The following is a 17,699-nucleotide window of genomic DNA, read 5'->3' as shown; positions in this document are numbered from 1 at the left end:
CCATTTACCTTCGCTGTCAGACATGGCGCCTTGCAAGTCATCCATGATGAATGCGGTATCTCGTTCATAATCACGTGTTCGCGATTCCTCCCTCATATGTTGTTGTACCTCCGGGAGGGAATGGCTAGAACCAAACTGGTCTCTGGAGTCGGCGGAGATTGGAGGGAGAGGTCCTGCTGAAGCTCTAGCCATTCCCATTGGTTGCCCCACAGGGCTCAAGGGGCTTTCTTCCTCAGAGTTCTGTGCTACAATTGGAATACGTCCCCGACTTTGACTGATGGGTAAGCTAGTAGGTTTTGTTCTTGCCACTCCAGAGGCAAATGCTGCATCAAGAACATCTCCTTCTGTTTTCAGTCTAAGTGAGGAGCTGGAAAGGTCACGTTTAATAGATAAATCCAATCCATAAACAGAGGTTGGGCGAGAGGAGGGACGTGATGATGGTCTGGAACGGGTGCCACTTGGGTATGTGCCATCATCCTGACCAGTGGCCCTGATGCCTGATCCCAGTCCAAGGGATTGCCCAAGATTAAGAGAACCAGCAAGGTTTCCCCCAAGTGAGGAGCCCAAATATTTTTGTTGCTCTGCCAAGTTCTTTCTCAATCCAAATGTAATCTCATCCTGAAGTAACCTTGCTGTGGTAGCCAGATTGGTCACAGAGGAGGCCCCAGTTCCCATGTAACTTGTAAAGTCAGGCTCCAGGTCCCTACTCTCCTGGATTGGAGAAAATTTTGTGACAGCCTTTGGGTCTATTAAGGCTTTTTTGTTTTTCATCTGTTTCTGGTAAAGCACAGCGGCTGGTAATTGTTTTGCTGCCTGTTTTTCAAGGGTAAGTCGGCCAATGCTGTATTTTTCTCCCTTAGGGAAGTGACGAAAACTACTATCGCTGGGAATATAATGGGGCAGGCCAAGACCTGTTAAATGTTCTAGTCCTTCAGTTCCTCGCCTAAATTCCTGCTTGATCTGCTGTTTCAGTAGTTTCAGTTCATAAGGATCTTCCATGGTGTCATCTTCTCCCTTCCCAAAGGTCTGAAGTCGAGACGAGCCCAAAAAATCTGCCACCTACAAAAAAAGAGAGAATTGAAGTATATTTCCATGTAGACATAAATGTTCATAGACAGAGACCAAGAAGGTATTTACCTCTGCTGAACGTCTGGCTTCTGTGGCTCTGAGCAATCTGTCTGCTTTGGACAACTCTTTATCAGGCAGACTGAATCCAGACCCCAAGCCTGTACTGCTCAGTGCAGATGAAGTCTTTGTCAGCTCTCCTATATCCTCTATCAGAACATAGTTTCTGGCATTATGGTGGTCAATATCAGCATAAAAAGAATCAGCTGAAATGCTGGACATCGGACTGGAGGCCATGCTCCTTTCTTCTAGCCCTAATCTCAAATCCACATTGGCGTACTTTCCTCCAAGGTGAGGAACCCCATAGCCGCTCTCTGTGGAAGTTGAGACAATGAGCAGAGGCTGATTGCGGATCACTTCATAGGTGGAGGTTATCTTGGGATCTAAGTCAGACAGAGTGGACTGATGCTGCTTTCCCTGCTGCAGGAGCAGAGCATGCTGATAGCTGCTAGATTGAGTCTGGCCATGTGAGAGGGATAGGGTTGGGTAGGGAGATACTTGGTAAAGAGATGGCTGTTGATACAGGCTCTGTTGGTTGAAGTGACTGGTTGTTTGGGTCTGTGGGACATACTGGGCATATGGAGAGTAAGGACTGGTTAAAGTATTGTACTGGGAATCTGCTTCAGTTTGTGGGGGGATAAACTGGTCAAATTCTGATTGAGGTGCTGTCCTTGGTCTCTCCAAGCCCTCACCTCTGGCCTCCCTTATGTTGCTAACCTCACTGTCTGACATGTAGTCTCTTTCCTCTGCCACCCCTTGCAGATAGGCTCTTTCTCTCTTTTCTCGTTCTTTCAGCAAGGCTTCCTTACGGCGGTTGATACCCATCTCCAGGTACCTACAGTATTAAGGAAAAAAGTACATATTGTTTTGCGCAGTGCTTTTGCATTTTTCTTAAATCTACAACTAAACAAACCAATATTTATATGGCTTCTCACACAGTGGGTACCTGTTACAATGTGTAAGTGTGATGAAGTCTCACTTATTGATGTCAAGGCAGCCTTTTAGCCCATAAGCTACCAAGATAAGAATGGAATCATGCAGATGAAATAGGGATAATGATGCATGAGAATGAATGAGAGCAATGAATGCAAAATGTAAGGATATATGAACATATTGAAGACCTGCATGATAAACGATCACTTTAAATCTGTGGCATCTCACCGTAATTTAGCATCAATTTCCTTTTCCTCTTCATCTAGTTCAGCTTGCTTCTTGCGCAACTTTGAAGATTCTCTCTCCACCAGATCAAGCTCCTTGTCAATGTCCTGCAGGATCTTTGCTCTGGCCATTGTTGTACTGCGAGCAAGACGGCGACGTGCAGAGTTGGTGCTGTAGCCTGACCGTCCTGCGAGTGAATCATCCTCCGGAGGAGGATCTGGTAAAGTCCTCTTTACCTTCTTACCTGTACCAGAGGGTGAGCCCCGCCCCTTGTATACATAGAAAAATAATCAAACTAAGTAAAGGAATAATAAGTACCAATCTTACAATTAATTAGAACCAGTTAGTGAAATTAAACTAATGTCACTTACAGAATAGCTGTCCATATAGTATCCACTCATCCTGTCTTCAGTGGTGGGACTAAGGGGTTTGGGATCAGAGAGAGATTTTTGGCCAGCCTTTAAAATCCTGGGGCCAGATGAAAATCTGCTAGGATCAGCTGTCAGCATTCTCTGGCTTGATTTTTCCGGGGATAACGGAGGGACTTGGTTGTAAAAGATTTTGGATTTTGAAGGCATATCCCCTGAAAGGCGTGTATTATAGTCAAGCTCAATGTGTCTTCTGTCTGACTCTGTCTGACAGCTCAGACTGCCACCCCTTTGAGAGTTCTCTGGAGCTGAGATGTGTTTTATTATTTCCACCTTGGTATCCATTTGGACATTGGGTTTCTTGATAGTTCCAGAGTGGTCAGTCTGGACAGAAATCTCTGCCACTGTTTGAATAGCAATGCTTGAGACTTTGGAGCCATGTTTTCCATCACCACTATGTTTTCTGGAACGCCTTCGGGCTTTTGTGGGAGCATCCCATTCATCTTGGTCCTCATCATCAGTCTGACCTGAAGTATCGCTATCAATATTTCTTTTGTTCTTCCTTCTTCTTCCTACATGGGGCTTCTCTGATGAATCTTCATCATCTGTGTGCACTCCACTATCAATTATTTTTTTCCCGATGTCTTGATCAGCTTGTTGTTTATTCACTACATTAAGATGGTTATGGCTTTCCACAAATTGTGGCCCACCAGATGGAACTGTTCCTTCATCTTTGACAGGCCAGTATTGGCCACTGTCTCCTACACCTGCATATTTAGCATCTAAGAGGTTTGCTGTTGTGCCAGTGCTGCCATAATGCTCATCTAGCTGCCGTTGAAGTTGTAACTGAAGTTGTTGGATTTGTTGCAACTGCTCCTTCTGCTGGGCATAGGTCTCCTGCTGGGCCACCATGTGAGCATGGTGCTCTTCCTCTTGTTGGAGGAGAAGCTGCTGTTTCAGAGCTTGAAGCTCTTCAATTTCTCTTTGCACCATAAACTGTTCCTGTTCACGGTAACGCTGGATCTCTTGCCTTTCCCATTCCAACTCCTCAGCAAGACAGAGCTGTTTAAGTTTCTCTAGCTCGAGAAACTCTCTCTCCATTTGATACTGGGCCATCTTGCTGTTGTCTAAGCCAGGGAATATGGGAGAGGAGGACAAGACATCCAGAGAGGCAGCAATTGCCTCGAGGGTTGTGTCTGAGTATATTTCTGGATATCCTGTTATGATGTCAGCTAAAGCAGTTGGTAGAAGTTCCTTACCTAAACCTGGGTCAAATGGAATTAACTGTCCTGGATCTGCACTTGGAATGAATCCATATAAATATGCCAATGCTTCATTTTGAACTGTTGATGTAGGTGTCAATGTTGTGCTGAAAATGGAGCCAGGTTGGGTTGTAATTGCATATGTCGATGGAGCAGGGGCAGCAACAGAAGAGTAAACTATTCCATCTGAGGTTCTCAGAACAGTATTGACACCAAACCCAGCAGCAGGGACTTGGGAATGTGGAGCAGCAGTTGTCCTAGGGTAGCTTCCAGTTGCTTTGCTAGTGTAGTCTAGAGCTTTACCTGTCATAATCAAAAATATAATAGACTTACAAAGTGCAGTAAATCATGATCTCACAATTATTTTACAATTTGAGTTATGGATCATGCAAATTTGATTGTAAATGTTCCTTATGGCACATGCACATTTGTAGTCATTTTGGCTAGCATGAAGCAAAACCAAAATACTGAGGAAGCACACGCAGGCAAACACATGCATCTGTATAAAGACAAAACAAGAAAGAAAAATAATGAAAATATGCACATTACAAACATGAACAAAAATATAATATGCACAATGAACAACTATATAGCAAGCATATATTCAATTTTAAAAAAAACAACAGCATTGCACTTACCTGCAGAAAGGTGGGCCGCAGTAAGGTCTATAGCCCCGTCTGATGATCCATTGAGGTATCCTTGATCAGTTTTGGTATCATAGGAGAAAAGTCCTGACTCCATTAGATTGCTCTCAGACATGGTTGTCTTGACATTAGTCATTTCTTGACTGCCATACAGTCCATCCGGCTGAGTTGTAACAGGAGGCTGTGTTCTGCAGCTTCCTGTAAATGGTAACTTGTAAATAACATCACAGCATACACTCCTTCTTCCAGCTGTGAGATCTACTGGGATGCCATCATCCTCCACAACACTTGTCACCACTCCTGAGCTTGTGCCAGACAAAGCTACTATAGCTCTTACGGGTCTGTAATTTGACAGATCAATTGCACCTGTTGCTTCTAATGAAACTACAGGCCGTCCATTGCTTATGGTTCCTTGGGTTAAGGACTGTTTGTTTACTGAGGAAACTCCGAAGGAAAGATTAATAGGTGTGTCTTGAGCCGTCACAGTATGGGCTACAGGCTGAGAGTTCACTGGTTTGTAGACTATCTGTGCTAGTGGTTCAAATGGTTTATATGTAGTGAGAGGTAGAGGCAATGATGTTGCAGGGCCCTGCAAATCAAGTGGCTTCTCTGCTGGGGTGTTATTATAGGAGGAAATTGTTGCTGTACATGTGACTATTGTGATATTGTCAGTGACAACAGATAGAGTGGGCGCAGGTGTGATTTCTGAGCTAAGATTTACAATTTCTGGTTGCACCGCTGTGAGTTGACGTCCGGTGTAGTCGCTTAAAAATGACTGCCGATGTGACTCGGGAGGTGTCAAATCCATACCTTGTTCAGTCATTTTTACACCAGTTTTTATAGTGCGCAAATCAATAACATCACCAGGATACAGAATCCTTCCATTCTGTTTTGTCAAGGGTTGGACTTTAGCTAGATCTGGCTGTATAGTGACCGCAACGCTGGGTGGAGGGACCTGAGGAAGTCTTTCATGGACAACAGAAACAGTGGTTCTCTGGACCTCAGTTGTAACCACTTGAGTGACCAAACTAGGCAGGCTTTGAGGTGGTTGACCTGAGGTAGAAATTGAAGAGTACATGTGACTCATACTGGAGACCACCTTTTCAGGACCTCGAATCTGTTGGCTCTCAATAGACTCTTGTTGAAATTTAGTAATGGTGAGTGGGACCAATGATACACCTGTGTCCTGGCCAATGTCATGTGCAGTGGGCACTGATGTTCTCCTGGTGTATGCCTCAGTGGTAATTATTTCCAGAGGTTGATCATATTCTGATGAATAACTTAATACTCCTGGTCCTTGCTCAGTTAAAGGTACGGATCCTGCTTCATAGTGGACCTGAACAGATTGACCATCAGAGTGTAGATCCCTTTCTGCAGGCATGCTGATCACCTGTACTGTTGCCAAAGGATGCTGAATGGTTATGGATTCTCTCCTACTGGAAGTAAAGGCTTCAGTATTAGCCACCTTTGTAGGGATTCCATGACCTGTGGAGTAATTAAATATCTGGTTTGAAGTACAAGGTGAATGCACCGTAGATGTTATAGATTCCCTCCTTCTCATGGTGGTTTCCTCAGTTGTAATTATTCCCACGGACATCCCAGGTACTGTCTGAGGCTGCTCGGATGATAATAAAGATGAAAATGCAGTGCCTGTCACGACCTTATCCATTAAAGTTTCCTTAGCCATTAGATCTATTTGGGGTGTTGGGTGTGCCACGACTGATGTTACAATTACTTCAGAGACTTGTGGAATATCAGTGACATGACTTTTGTCTTGCTGTCCAGCGATTAGTTGGGTTTCTGTCACAGAACATGATGTCGCTCCATCATCAGTTGTAAAAAGCTTGGGCATTTGGGTAAATTCAGCCGTTTCAGTTATTGGTTGCGTTGCTGTCAGCAGATTTGTAACTTCTGGCCCTTTGACAGATTCAGTTGGAAATACTTCTGCAAATGGTTTTGTTGGAGTGACTTCTTCTGTCACAGGAAGTGAATGTTGTATGAATTGGTACTGTGCTACTGGGGGCAGAACATCCAAGGGCTGAAGAATTTGCATTGCTGGAGGGACCTCGACAATGGTATATGCATTGTCAACGGACAATGGACGTTGAATCGCCATTAGTGGTTGGAGAGCAGTTTGCTGACTGCTATGTGGTGTTTGTGACCTCAAAACCTCCTCTGTGATAGTTACATCAATAGGCATATCCTCTTCTGTTTGTGGTTTTTTAATTTGATTTTCAATTTGTGTATAAGGAACAGGAGAGGGGATTGAATCTAGGTTATCTTGGGAAACTACTACTTCTAAAAGTACTTCAGGCGGCTGCTGTTTAGTATCAAAGTCCATTTGAGATTGTGACTCTGCAGAAACAAATGGTGTTTGGCTCTGTGGAATTGATGCTTCAGTTGAAACTTCTGGCACTCTGGGAGTGATCTTGACGGTAAAGTCTGGATGTGGTACAATAGACTGTGCATGTTCTTGCTCACTTGGAGGTTGGACCTCAGGTATAGCTTTGGTTGGTTGCTGAGCAATTTGTTGTTTCTGCTCTATAAATGGTTTCTTGATAGGTGCAGGAACACTGCGTAACATAACATATGATTCCAGATCTGATGACACTTTATTGTCATCAGCTACAGATGGTGGTGTTGGTGCTACAGAGAGAACATAATCTCTGCTGACTTGCACATCTGTAGGAACTACTACAGGCACCACAGTTGTTTGTACTTGCTCTCCTGCAGAATTTGGAGGTAGCTGTCTGACATGAGGGACAGAGGCCCTTCTAACCATATCTTGTGCCGAGAATGCCTCAATGGGTGCTTTTTGCTCTGAAGTCTGAATGTCTGAAGTTTTTGTAGATGGAATAGAACCTCTTCGCACAGGTGCCTGGACTGTGATGGCCTCTGGTGGTGAACCAAGCTCAGATGGAAGGGTTATTACAACATAGGTCTGCAAACACTTAGCGTATCTTGGAGATAAGGGCGATTTTGGAGAGGTTGTCCCCAATTTAGACTCCACTGGTCGTGTTAAACTTAGGGAAAGAGCTTTTGGAGGCTCTTTAGTCCTAGGAAGCGTTGCAGCTTTTGGGACAACAGGAGGTGGTTTAACACTCTCACCAGGCTTGTGGCTGAAAACTAATCCTGCTGGAATTGATGTAGGTTTAGGTGGAATAGGTGGAGGAGGTTTAGCAGGTTGATAAGAGCAAACCGTTGTAACAGCTGATGTTGCTGAAGTAACTGTCACAGTAGTGGGAACCTGTGGTTTTGGATAAAGAGGTGGCTTATGCGTTGTGGTAGAAGGTGGTGGGGATGTATCTTGTACAATTCTTGCCCCAGGTGTTGGTTTCGACAGAAGCGATGAAGCTGATACCATAATCTCTGCTGGTGTTTTAGTGGAGGGTAAAGGTGCAACAGTTGATGGTATTTTAGATTCAAGTTGTGATGCCGCTTGCCTGTTTTGTGTCAGCAAAGGGGTGGAAACAGTCGGTGCAGTGTTAGCTAAGTCTTGTGAAGTTTGTCCATGCAGACATGTGGTTTCAGCACTGGGAACTATTATGACGACATGTCCCTTTCTGGTTGATGCAATGGCCATGTTATCTGCAAGAATTTCTTCCATTCTTGGCTGTATATCCACAATCACCGACTTCATTGGCTGACCAGTCACAGTGGTATCCTTGGCTGTAGTGGTCAACGTAGAACTGACATGATGATCAATCTTTATAAGGGACTGCTCTGCACAAGGCTCAGATACTGACACTGATGTAGAACGAGGAGGAGGAGGTGGTGGGACCTTCTTTTTGACTATAGTTGTTGACGCAGGAGCTGGTGTTGGAGCTACAGTTGGAATTAAAACTGGGCTGGTACCGGGGGTGACGGGTTGTAGAGGAACTGAGTGAACCAAGTTAGCTTGAGCTAAAACTAGAGCTTGAGTTACAAGTGCAGACACTGGTTCTGGAGTTTGTCCACATATTGGAGATGTAGTTGAAACCAAATCAGGCATTTGGACTATAACTGGCCCTGGCCCTGAAGCTACAGGAATAGAAGGAGAAACATCATGGGCTGCAGCTGAAGAGGAGGCTTTAATTGGTGTTGTTGAAACCAGGGATGTAGACTGACTCAAAACAACAACTGGCAATGGGCATGCTGCTGAGACTTGTATAGAAGCTGGAGGTTCAAATGGCACCTGGGACGGAGATGAAACCAGATCTGGCATCTGAACTACAACAGCAGAAGGCGTGGACATATTTGCTAGTGACTGTGGGGTTTCTGTAGAGTCTTTTACTTGGGCTACTGCGGTTGTTTGACTTGTGGCTTGATATGACACAACATCTGGTATTGTAACCACAACTGTGGAGGAAGTGGGATAAGGGACCCCACTAGGGTGTACTGCCATTGTCACTGGTGATGGTGGTGAAATATCTGCAGATGACTGGGATACAAATGAAGTTGGAGGTGTTGGGGTAGACAATGGAGTTGAATCAGGTGAAAGTGGTGTTTGAGCTTTGAAAGAGGGTGAAGAAGTAGCATTGGATTCTAAACTGGAATCTGGACTGGAAGTTGTAGGTGATACTGGTGAAGGTGTAGTAGTAAGTTCTGGGGCTGAAATTGGAGTTGGAATTGGTTTTGGTTCTGGAATTTCACAAACCACACAGATTGGTTCAATTTCTGCTGTTTCATAAAATGGTGGGCTTACAGGTGGATCTTCTTTAGTCTCAGATTCATCACTGGGCGTGATATCAGAGGAGAAACCAACACCATATTCATCAGCAAGACTATCATCTTCCTCCTCGCCAGATGAACACTGCGTTATTTTAAGATCTGGTATAGGGAACAGTGCCTTTCTGAGTGCAGGATCTTGAGGAGTCATTGGCCTGACAAAGCCTGTGGACCGTCCTGGAGTAATAGTTGAGACCTCACTGCGCTTAGGTGGTTCAGAGGGGCGAGGTGGGGCTGGTCGTTTCTTTTTCTTCACAGGTAATTCACTTGGAATTTCAGGGCTTGTAGGAGACACATTTGTCTCTTCGGTGATAGAGGATTCTTCTGCGGGTATGGTAACAATGCAAGTTTCAGCCTCTGATGAAGGACCAGTTACTAAATCCCCAAAGGAAGATTCCATGGCTGTCTGGGCCTGTTGAAATTCTTGCTCAATCATCATCAGTTCTAGCTTTTTCTGCATCATTTCTTCATAGACTTCCTCTGGAGATCTGAGCTTTTTGACAGATTCTGACCCAGAATCGCCTTGGAATGCTTCATCTTTGGATTCACTTATTTTAATTTCAGGTGCTTCAACTAAAGATTCATAAAGATAGTCCTCTATTGCCATTCCCCCATACAGCGGCTCTATATCAGGAGGACTTTCCCCGGGAATAGCTTTTGTCTTCTGAATAATTTCCTCATATGCTTCTTCAGCACTCTTGAGAACTTTTGTCACAGTATTCTCTATAAATGGTTCAACTGGTGTATAGGGAATTACTGTTGTTGAAGGCTTGCGTCCTATTTGTACAGCTTGCCTCATCTCTGGTTCTGACTCAATGCTGGCAGAGAACTCAGAGCCAGATGTTCTACTGGTTTCTTCCATGACAACAACCTGTCTTAGATCATTTGGAGAGGAAGCACCATCAGTTGGAGACAATGGTTGTCCCTCAAGGTCATCTTTATCTTTCCTTGATTTATCCTCCTTTTTCAATTTCTCATCCTCTGAAGAGTCTTCGATTATAGGCAGAGGCAGTTTTTGCTGTCTGTATTTTCCTTTACGTTTGTCCCCACTGATTTTCCTGTGACTGGGGCTGCTGTCACTGTCCTCCTCCAAAGACGAGGCTGATGTATGTGAAGATTCTGGAGTAAAACTAGATGCCTGCACACTAGATGACCCCTTAGAGGGGGATTCTGTGATGCTATCTATATCTTCATCAGTAGCCTGCCTCATGACAGGAATAGCTTTTTTATACACGCTGGGGGTTGTTTGTTGAACATCTTTTTCAGATATTGGGAGATCTGTTGTTTTGTCATCTTTGCTAATTTTTGAATTATCAAGCTCAGGTTCTTTGACTGGTTCTTCACTCATCGGCGCCTTCTCTTTTTCATCTTCTGAAAGTGACATTTGTTCTTCGTCACCCATACCCATTATCTGTTGGCGAATGAAATCTTCGTCTTCCATATAGGAGTCCGGGCTTTCAGTTTTGATGTCCTCACTGCTAGATGAAATATTGCTCACTTCTAGCCTTCTCCTCTGGACCTTAGGTGAGAGTGTGACCTCACTTTCAGTGCTATCGCCTCTGCCTTGAAAACTGAGGCGCCTTCTCTGGGGTTTAACTTTGTCTTTTTCAGTTGTATCACTGACAATCCGTTCCTCCACCTCCTGTGATATAGGTAATATCTGGGGTGCTGTGTCATCAGATGATTCTGCTTCTGTTGTTTCAGCATTAATCTGCCCTCCAGTTAGGGAAAGTCTTTGGTTTGTTATTGGCTCTTTCTGGGTCTCAGCTTGCTCCTAAAATTGAAGAAGAAAGAAAACACTTAATTTGTAGTCACAGTATGATTTTTTTTTTTTTTTTACTATTATAAAATAAAAAAAATAAAATGAGTCAAAGACATGATCTTACTTTGACAACGATGCTCTCTGTGGTCTCCTTAGATACGATAATGCCCACATCTTGAGCCTGGTTACTACTTCTGTCTTTGTCTGCGGCTGGTGTCTCTGGTTTTGCTTCCAGATGTGGTTCCTGTAAACTCAGTTGCATTTCAACTTGCTGTAATGACTTTGTTTTCCGTGTCTCTGGAATGCTATCGCCAGGCTGTGCTTCCTTTGTAATACTGTGTTGAGTAGACAGTTCTGTCTGTTTCACTGTTGACTGAACAGCACCAGCCAAATCAACCTTTGTAGCACCAGTGGACGGGGGCACATCAGCATCCTCTGTCACTGTAGAATGCGTTGCTTCAGCTGTGAGTTTAAGCGCTTCAATTTTGGGAAGTTTGGTCATATTTGGATCTTTTATCTCTGGTTTTGCAACTGTTGGGATATCTACATTTTGCACTGCAACCTCTGATTTTGGTGCTGTTTCTTTTGGAGTTGTTACACTGTTCAGATTGGTTCCTGCTGTGGATACCAGTGCTGTATTAGGCAAATCGATGGCTGCTGGAGATACAGATGTAGTCCCAGCTTTTATTTCCTCAGGTGGTGGTGTGGTTCCTGGCTTAACAGCAGTGGGCTCCATAGTTGCTTTAGTACTGGGACCAGTTGAAGTTGCTTTGAGAGGGGCAGATATAGGGGCTGATTCTTCAGGTGTGGGCTCTGTCTTCTTTAATACAAGTTTAGTGCTGCTCTCTTTCTTAGGAGAAACAGGTGAAGGCTGTGGCATTTTTCCTGAGTCACCCAACTGTCCAGCCAATGCCCTCTGAGTCTGGCAGTTCAGGCAGAGCCACTCCTCCTACAGCAAAATAACATATTTAATTAGAAGCCATCAAACAATTGTAATCCAAAACTGAGCCCATCATGTCTGTTTCAGCATACGTTGCATCATTCATCATTTGGCAACACCAACTCACTCATCAGCTAAATCAGCAATTAAATGAGCTACAGCTATATGTACCAACATTATATGACTATGAGAGGAAAGGCCAGCTGTGTACTGTTATTTCACCGCTGTGACTGGTATCTACATGTTTTCTTATTAAAGTAGTCCAATTGGGTTAACCCAAATTCTATTATACTTTTTGATTATTTTTGAGCCTTTAATACAATATGAAACCACAATAATGACATGTGCTAATCCTCCTAGACTTTATAAAGAGAGGAAGTTGTGTGTTTGTGATGGAGATTAGGGCTGATTCAGACTGCAGTGACGTAAATAACGCCGTTCACGTGCTCAAATGCTGAGCTGAGCTTTGGCAAGTGATGTAACCCACCCTCTGTCATATTCTGGCGTAAGACTGAGTTTCCAGTCCAGCTGCACCAGACATCATTTATTATATTGGACGAAGCATGGCAAAAATATCGCACTGCAAATGTAGCTGATTCAATTTGTTGAAATATCACGTATCTAAACACTTGCAAAGACTGAAGAATATTGTTTTAGAATGAATGGAACTTTTTATAATGGAATTTGTTCTTTATTGAGATGATTCTGTGTTGTTATTTATGGTTTTTGACATTAAGATAATCACAAAGGGGACACAGAGCCTGAGGGGACACAGAGCCTCATCAGTAGAGTGAATGTTACTGATAATCGAGTAAACAAAAATGAATCTAACCTCAGCATGATCTGTTGCAAGCTGAGAGCAAAATCAAAATGAGCCCACGTCAAGTTTAATCTTGTGCCACTGTTGTGATTAATATAATACAGCAACAGGACAATTTGCACACTCAGTGTTTCATACGTAAACTGAATTATCAATGTATAATTAATTACAATAATTGATTATAACTGTAATGCATATATTATGTTGCACTTTAAACCAGTTTACAGCAGTTGACGCTGCTAAATGTAAGGTAATTTATTATCATGATTTTCTTGGGCCCATGTACCTTAGACTTTCTATGAAAACAGACAGATATGTATGTATATGATTTCATCTTTCATAGATAAATGTGTAAAGGTTGGTATGACACAGCCTTGGTAGAGATTCTTCCCAATTTATGGGATAGCTAGCCTTTCCAAATAAGAGCTGCTCAGACCTTTGACATTTTTAAATAATTCAGGATATGGTGACATAAATACAGTGGCCGACACCCATTTGTTCTTTACCTAATCAGTTATGTCATTGTAGAAATCACATTAAAATGTAAATTTTAGCCTTTTTTTAATCCAGTAGAAAAGGAAACCAGATGAATGAGTAGAAGGAAATGATCAAACAGCATTGTCAGCCATGCCTTTTCATTTCTGAGTCCTTTTGTTGGTCCTCAAAATGCAGCTTTCCACTTCACATACGCTCCGAAACTGTGATTGCGGTCGTTGACCTTTTCCATTCCAACTCAACACCACTGAGTACAGCAGTCATGTTTTATCCAAGCATGCAAATGTGGTGTTTTGAAAGCTGAGTAAATGCCTTAAATATGTCGATGAACATTCACTCTTTAACACTAAACCAGTTGTGCAGAATTTTCTTAATCTGCTAAAGCAAAGTATTTTTTTTCAAAGAAGTAGATGCTGCAGCCACCTTACAAGCCTTAATCCCCTCACGTTCCTCTCCGGTGGCAGTGACTGCTTCATTTCCAGTCTGGATGCCAGGCATCAATGTTTGGAGAGACGCCACTGTCTTTTTGTCTAATTAAATCTGATTCATAAATTCGAAGCAGGAGAGCAGAGCATTCAGGAAGAAGATGCTGCCCACAAATAGCCTCTGAGCTTGACTAACAGACATTGACTGTGACAGCAGTTGGGACATCACGTGCTTGGGCAATAAAGCATTCCAATGTCCAGTTCACATATTGTGAAACCAGATGTTCCATATTTATATTTATAATGAAAACAACTTTAAATGCAGCCACCTGACATCCTTTATTTGTATCAATCCTGACGCTCTCCATTTGTCATCATGGTATGATATTTAAAGGTGATAGACAGGACTGCAGCTCTAACAGCTTATCTAAGTCTTCATTAGAGCTCTTTTGCTGCTGGTAGGGGAGCTGAAAAGACCTTTATTGATCTTCTGGGAACCACCTTTGTCACAAGCTCTAGCTGCCTGATATACCAAGCAACCCAGACAAAGCGAGAGCCCTTAAATCAAGTTCTGACAAGACAGCATGCACTCGAGAGGGTTTCTTTCTAAACTCTGGGAAATTTCCATTTCTCTACAATATGTCAAATTTCCCATCGGCAATCTTAATGATGGCTGTAAAGTGTAGCTACCATAAATATGCTGTATAGTCGTCTAAAAAGGTAAAAAAGCAGGAGTTACATCACTGAGGGAACATACAATTAAGCTGATATCCAATGTTTTCTCAGTAAGAGTCACAATTTGTGACCCTAACATTGTCCTTTCTTGGTGGATAAGAAATTAAAGCATAAAATCCTTTAAAATGTATTTGTCATTAAACATACCATGCCTCAGAGTTCAGGGACAAAATGCAGATAATCAAAGATTTATCGTGCCAATAAACACAGTTTCTTTCATTTCTTCCCACTGTGGCTTTCAAGGTCCAGTGTATTAGTTTGCTCAATTTGAGCCTTGCAAAGCATTATTTTTCCCTCAAGACAAATGTTCTAGAAAAAGAGCAAGAATAAACCTGCCAGGCTGTGTTTGGTCTCGTTATAATGACTATTTTTAACACTGACACCAGTCGTGTCTCAGTTACCAGGAAAAGTCTGCGGTTGTCTGGCTTACACCTAAAACTGTGCACCCTTGCAACTATAAAGCCAAAAAAGGATGCTTATCTTTCACAGAAGTTTTGCAAAATGTTGGCAGACAATCTCCAGTGGCTGCCAGAATAAGACAAACAATAAAATTCAAAATATAATAACATTTTTCTGATATAAAAAGGAATATCTATTTAAAGTTTGTTCACATTTCAAAACAAACAAAAAAAGCTGTCTCATCTGTCACACACAAAGCCATAGCTGGCAGAGCATGTCACACGTGTGTCCTACTTCTCAGACAATGGTCCGAGGCTTTTGATGACATCAGCTGAGGCAGAACAGGAAAAAGAAAATAGATAGGCTTGCTGCTAGCGGCCAATATTTCTAAAGTGGTCTGTCCCTAAAACCATTTGATTCGCATGCCCTGTGGAGAGAATGTGTCACAATGGGAGCACTCAGTACGGTAGCTGACCTTACTCAGTTATTTTATGTTCCTTTAAGTGAACAATATGTTGCACAGGCTGTCTATTCCCTCCATGATGGTCAGTGACATATGAGGAGCAGGTGTACTTCACGAAATGTGTTCTCTGGATTGTATTCTGCCACAGGGACTGAAATTGTACCAAACGCAAATCATTTTGTGCATTTTGCACTTCATAAAACACACTTCTAACCGATTTGCAATTATGTGATCACAATTTATCTTATGATAATTAAATCCTGATTTAAAAAGATTTCAGTATTGTTTGTCAGTTTAGTGAAATTACCAACAGGAAGTCTATTAGTTAACTGTTGTGACATTTCCTTTAGTGAGTCACTAAACAAATTGATATTGACCATCAATAGGTTATTAAGTCTCAGGAGGTGGATCTGATGACAATCATGGCTAGGCGTCACGAATGCTAAACACAGACTACTGACACCTGCTTTAAATGAAGGGGAAGTTGTTCTAACAACACAGAGCCACCAAGCAGTGAGCGCAGGTGGCCTAAAAGGAAACGTGCTGCTCTAATGCAGTGCACCATGTTGGCTTGGACTTAATCCATTTCACCTCTGTTTATTGGCATATCACAAGGCTTTGCCATCCCCGATCCCTCACGGGGGCGGCTGGAGATTCCCTGTTCTGCTACGGCAGTAGATCCCATCTCACTAATGCTGTTGCACAACCCTCCATCACGTTAATACATTTTCACTCCGCAAGTCTGCTGGCCTGCGCTCCTCATAGGTCATTATGTAATCACTCAAAGCTCTCTGTTTGAGAGCAGCCTCTGTGAACCGCTGCATTGTTTTTGCTTTATCAGGAAATGTCTCACACTTAGCCACCAATAAATATATAATCCATAAGGAGCACCCCAACCAAGTCAACTTCAGTAATACACTATTTTGCTCCATTTGTGACCTAACAAGCAAATAAGTAATTTAGGTTAGTAGGTAACCACTTCAGTTATAGTTTAGAGTCTACAACCATTATCATAGATTCTCCAACTTTGGTTAGAGTTCTAAAAAAAGTGTTCGCAAAAAAATCTCTTGTATTGTAAATAATAGTAACGCCCAGCTAGCAAAATCACTCTTGTGATTGAAGGATTTGGACAGGAAATCAAGGTCAATAGTACACAAACATGCTTCATAGGACTTACCGCTCCGGTATGAGGTGTGGGATTAAATCCACAAAGATTACAGACAGTGTTCTTGCACTCTGTGCACCTGTTGTAATTGGGAGGGTCATTGGTGCCCATGTTGAGTTCAACCTTGCAGAGTGGACAGGTTGACACTCTGGCTTTAGTTGCAACTTTAGGAGGCTCCGGCAGACCTTTTTCTTCTTTGGCCTTTGCCGATGAGGCAGCCTTAGCCTGCAGTGGTGTCTCAGGGGCTTGGGCTGAAGTAGACATCTTGCGAGGGGTTGGCGGCGTGGTTTTAGGTTCATCCTGAACAGCTGAGGTTATTAGTGTTGATGCAGAACTGAAAAAAGAGGAACCAAAGCCCAGCATCTTTCCTGTCATGGACTCCGATGACTTTGTGGGTTGTGTTTTTGGACCACCAAATCCAAAAAAGCCTCCGGACTCCTGTTTAGCAGGTTGAGCTGCAGGTGGAGGTATAGATTTGGCAGAATCAGGTGCAGATTTTGGAGGCTGTGGAGGGGGTTTACCAGCTTCTTCTTGTTTTGAAGTACTTGTCTTGATCTCAGGCTTTGCTTTTGGTGAAGGTTGGACTTGAGGGGGCTTTCTGTCTGAGACTTCCTGGCCTTGTTTTGGTTCAGTGGTGGGAATAATCTGCTTCTTTTCTGTAGAAATTCTTTGTGGTGTTTCTGTTTTTATGGACGGAGTCACTGTCTCAATTTTGGTTGTGTCTTGCCTATCAGTGACCTGTTTCTTGACTACTGGTGGCTTCTCCTTTTGGGCTGCTGTTGACACATCCTTCTTTTCCGATTCAGGAAGTGTAACAAGTTTACTTGGGGAGAGCTGTGGTTTCACTGCAAGTTGTCCAGTTGGTTCAGATTCCATCTGAGTCCTCTGTATCTGGCAGTTCAAACAAAGCCATTCCTTAACCTGATAAAGAACAATAAATTGTAACAATCAGAAATTAAAGAAGATGGTGTTCACATATATTCAGAATATTCAACAATTTCAGACATCTCCATCTATTAAATATATTTTTCTTATGTTATGTCTAATGCAAGTTTCAATTGGTAATGAAATAAACAGAAATCAGTTGAATCATCAGGCCTTTTTATGTGTTAAAAAGCCACATCAAATCTTCTAATCCTGCTTTGAAATAGGTGAGTTCAGTTTGTAAGAAATCTGAATGAATTAATAAACTGATGTGTTACAGTTTTCTGTTGTCAGTTAATTAATGATA

General features: G+C 42.6%; 1 protein-coding gene across 1 annotated transcript in view; it reads right to left on the bottom strand.

The window, feature by feature from the left end:
- The window catches only part of pclob (piccolo presynaptic cytomatrix protein b), a 44,735-nt gene that overhangs the window by 14,732 nt on the left and 12,304 nt on the right, over window positions 1-17,699 (bottom strand). Inside the window, exons 11-17 of the mRNA XM_029842048.1 lie at window positions 16,481-17,389; window positions 11,151-11,975; window positions 4,552-11,038; window positions 2,655-4,216; window positions 2,287-2,552; window positions 1,138-1,960; window positions 9-1,059 (exon numbers count right to left, since the gene is read on the bottom strand). Coding sequence (XP_029697908.1) covers window positions 9-1,059; window positions 1,138-1,960; window positions 2,287-2,552; window positions 2,655-4,216; window positions 4,552-11,038; window positions 11,151-11,975; window positions 16,481-17,389 — 11,923 coding nt within the window. The remainder of the gene's footprint in view (window positions 1-8; window positions 1,060-1,137; window positions 1,961-2,286; window positions 2,553-2,654; window positions 4,217-4,551; window positions 11,039-11,150; window positions 11,976-16,480; window positions 17,390-17,699) is intronic.

This window comes from Takifugu rubripes, chromosome 9 (assembly GCF_901000725.2).
Source record: "Takifugu rubripes chromosome 9, fTakRub1.2, whole genome shotgun sequence".
Taxonomy (NCBI): Eukaryota; Metazoa; Chordata; class Actinopteri; order Tetraodontiformes; family Tetraodontidae; genus Takifugu; species Takifugu rubripes.
Note: the sequence above shows the minus strand (reverse complement) of the source record. Positions and strands in the feature narration are given on the sequence as shown.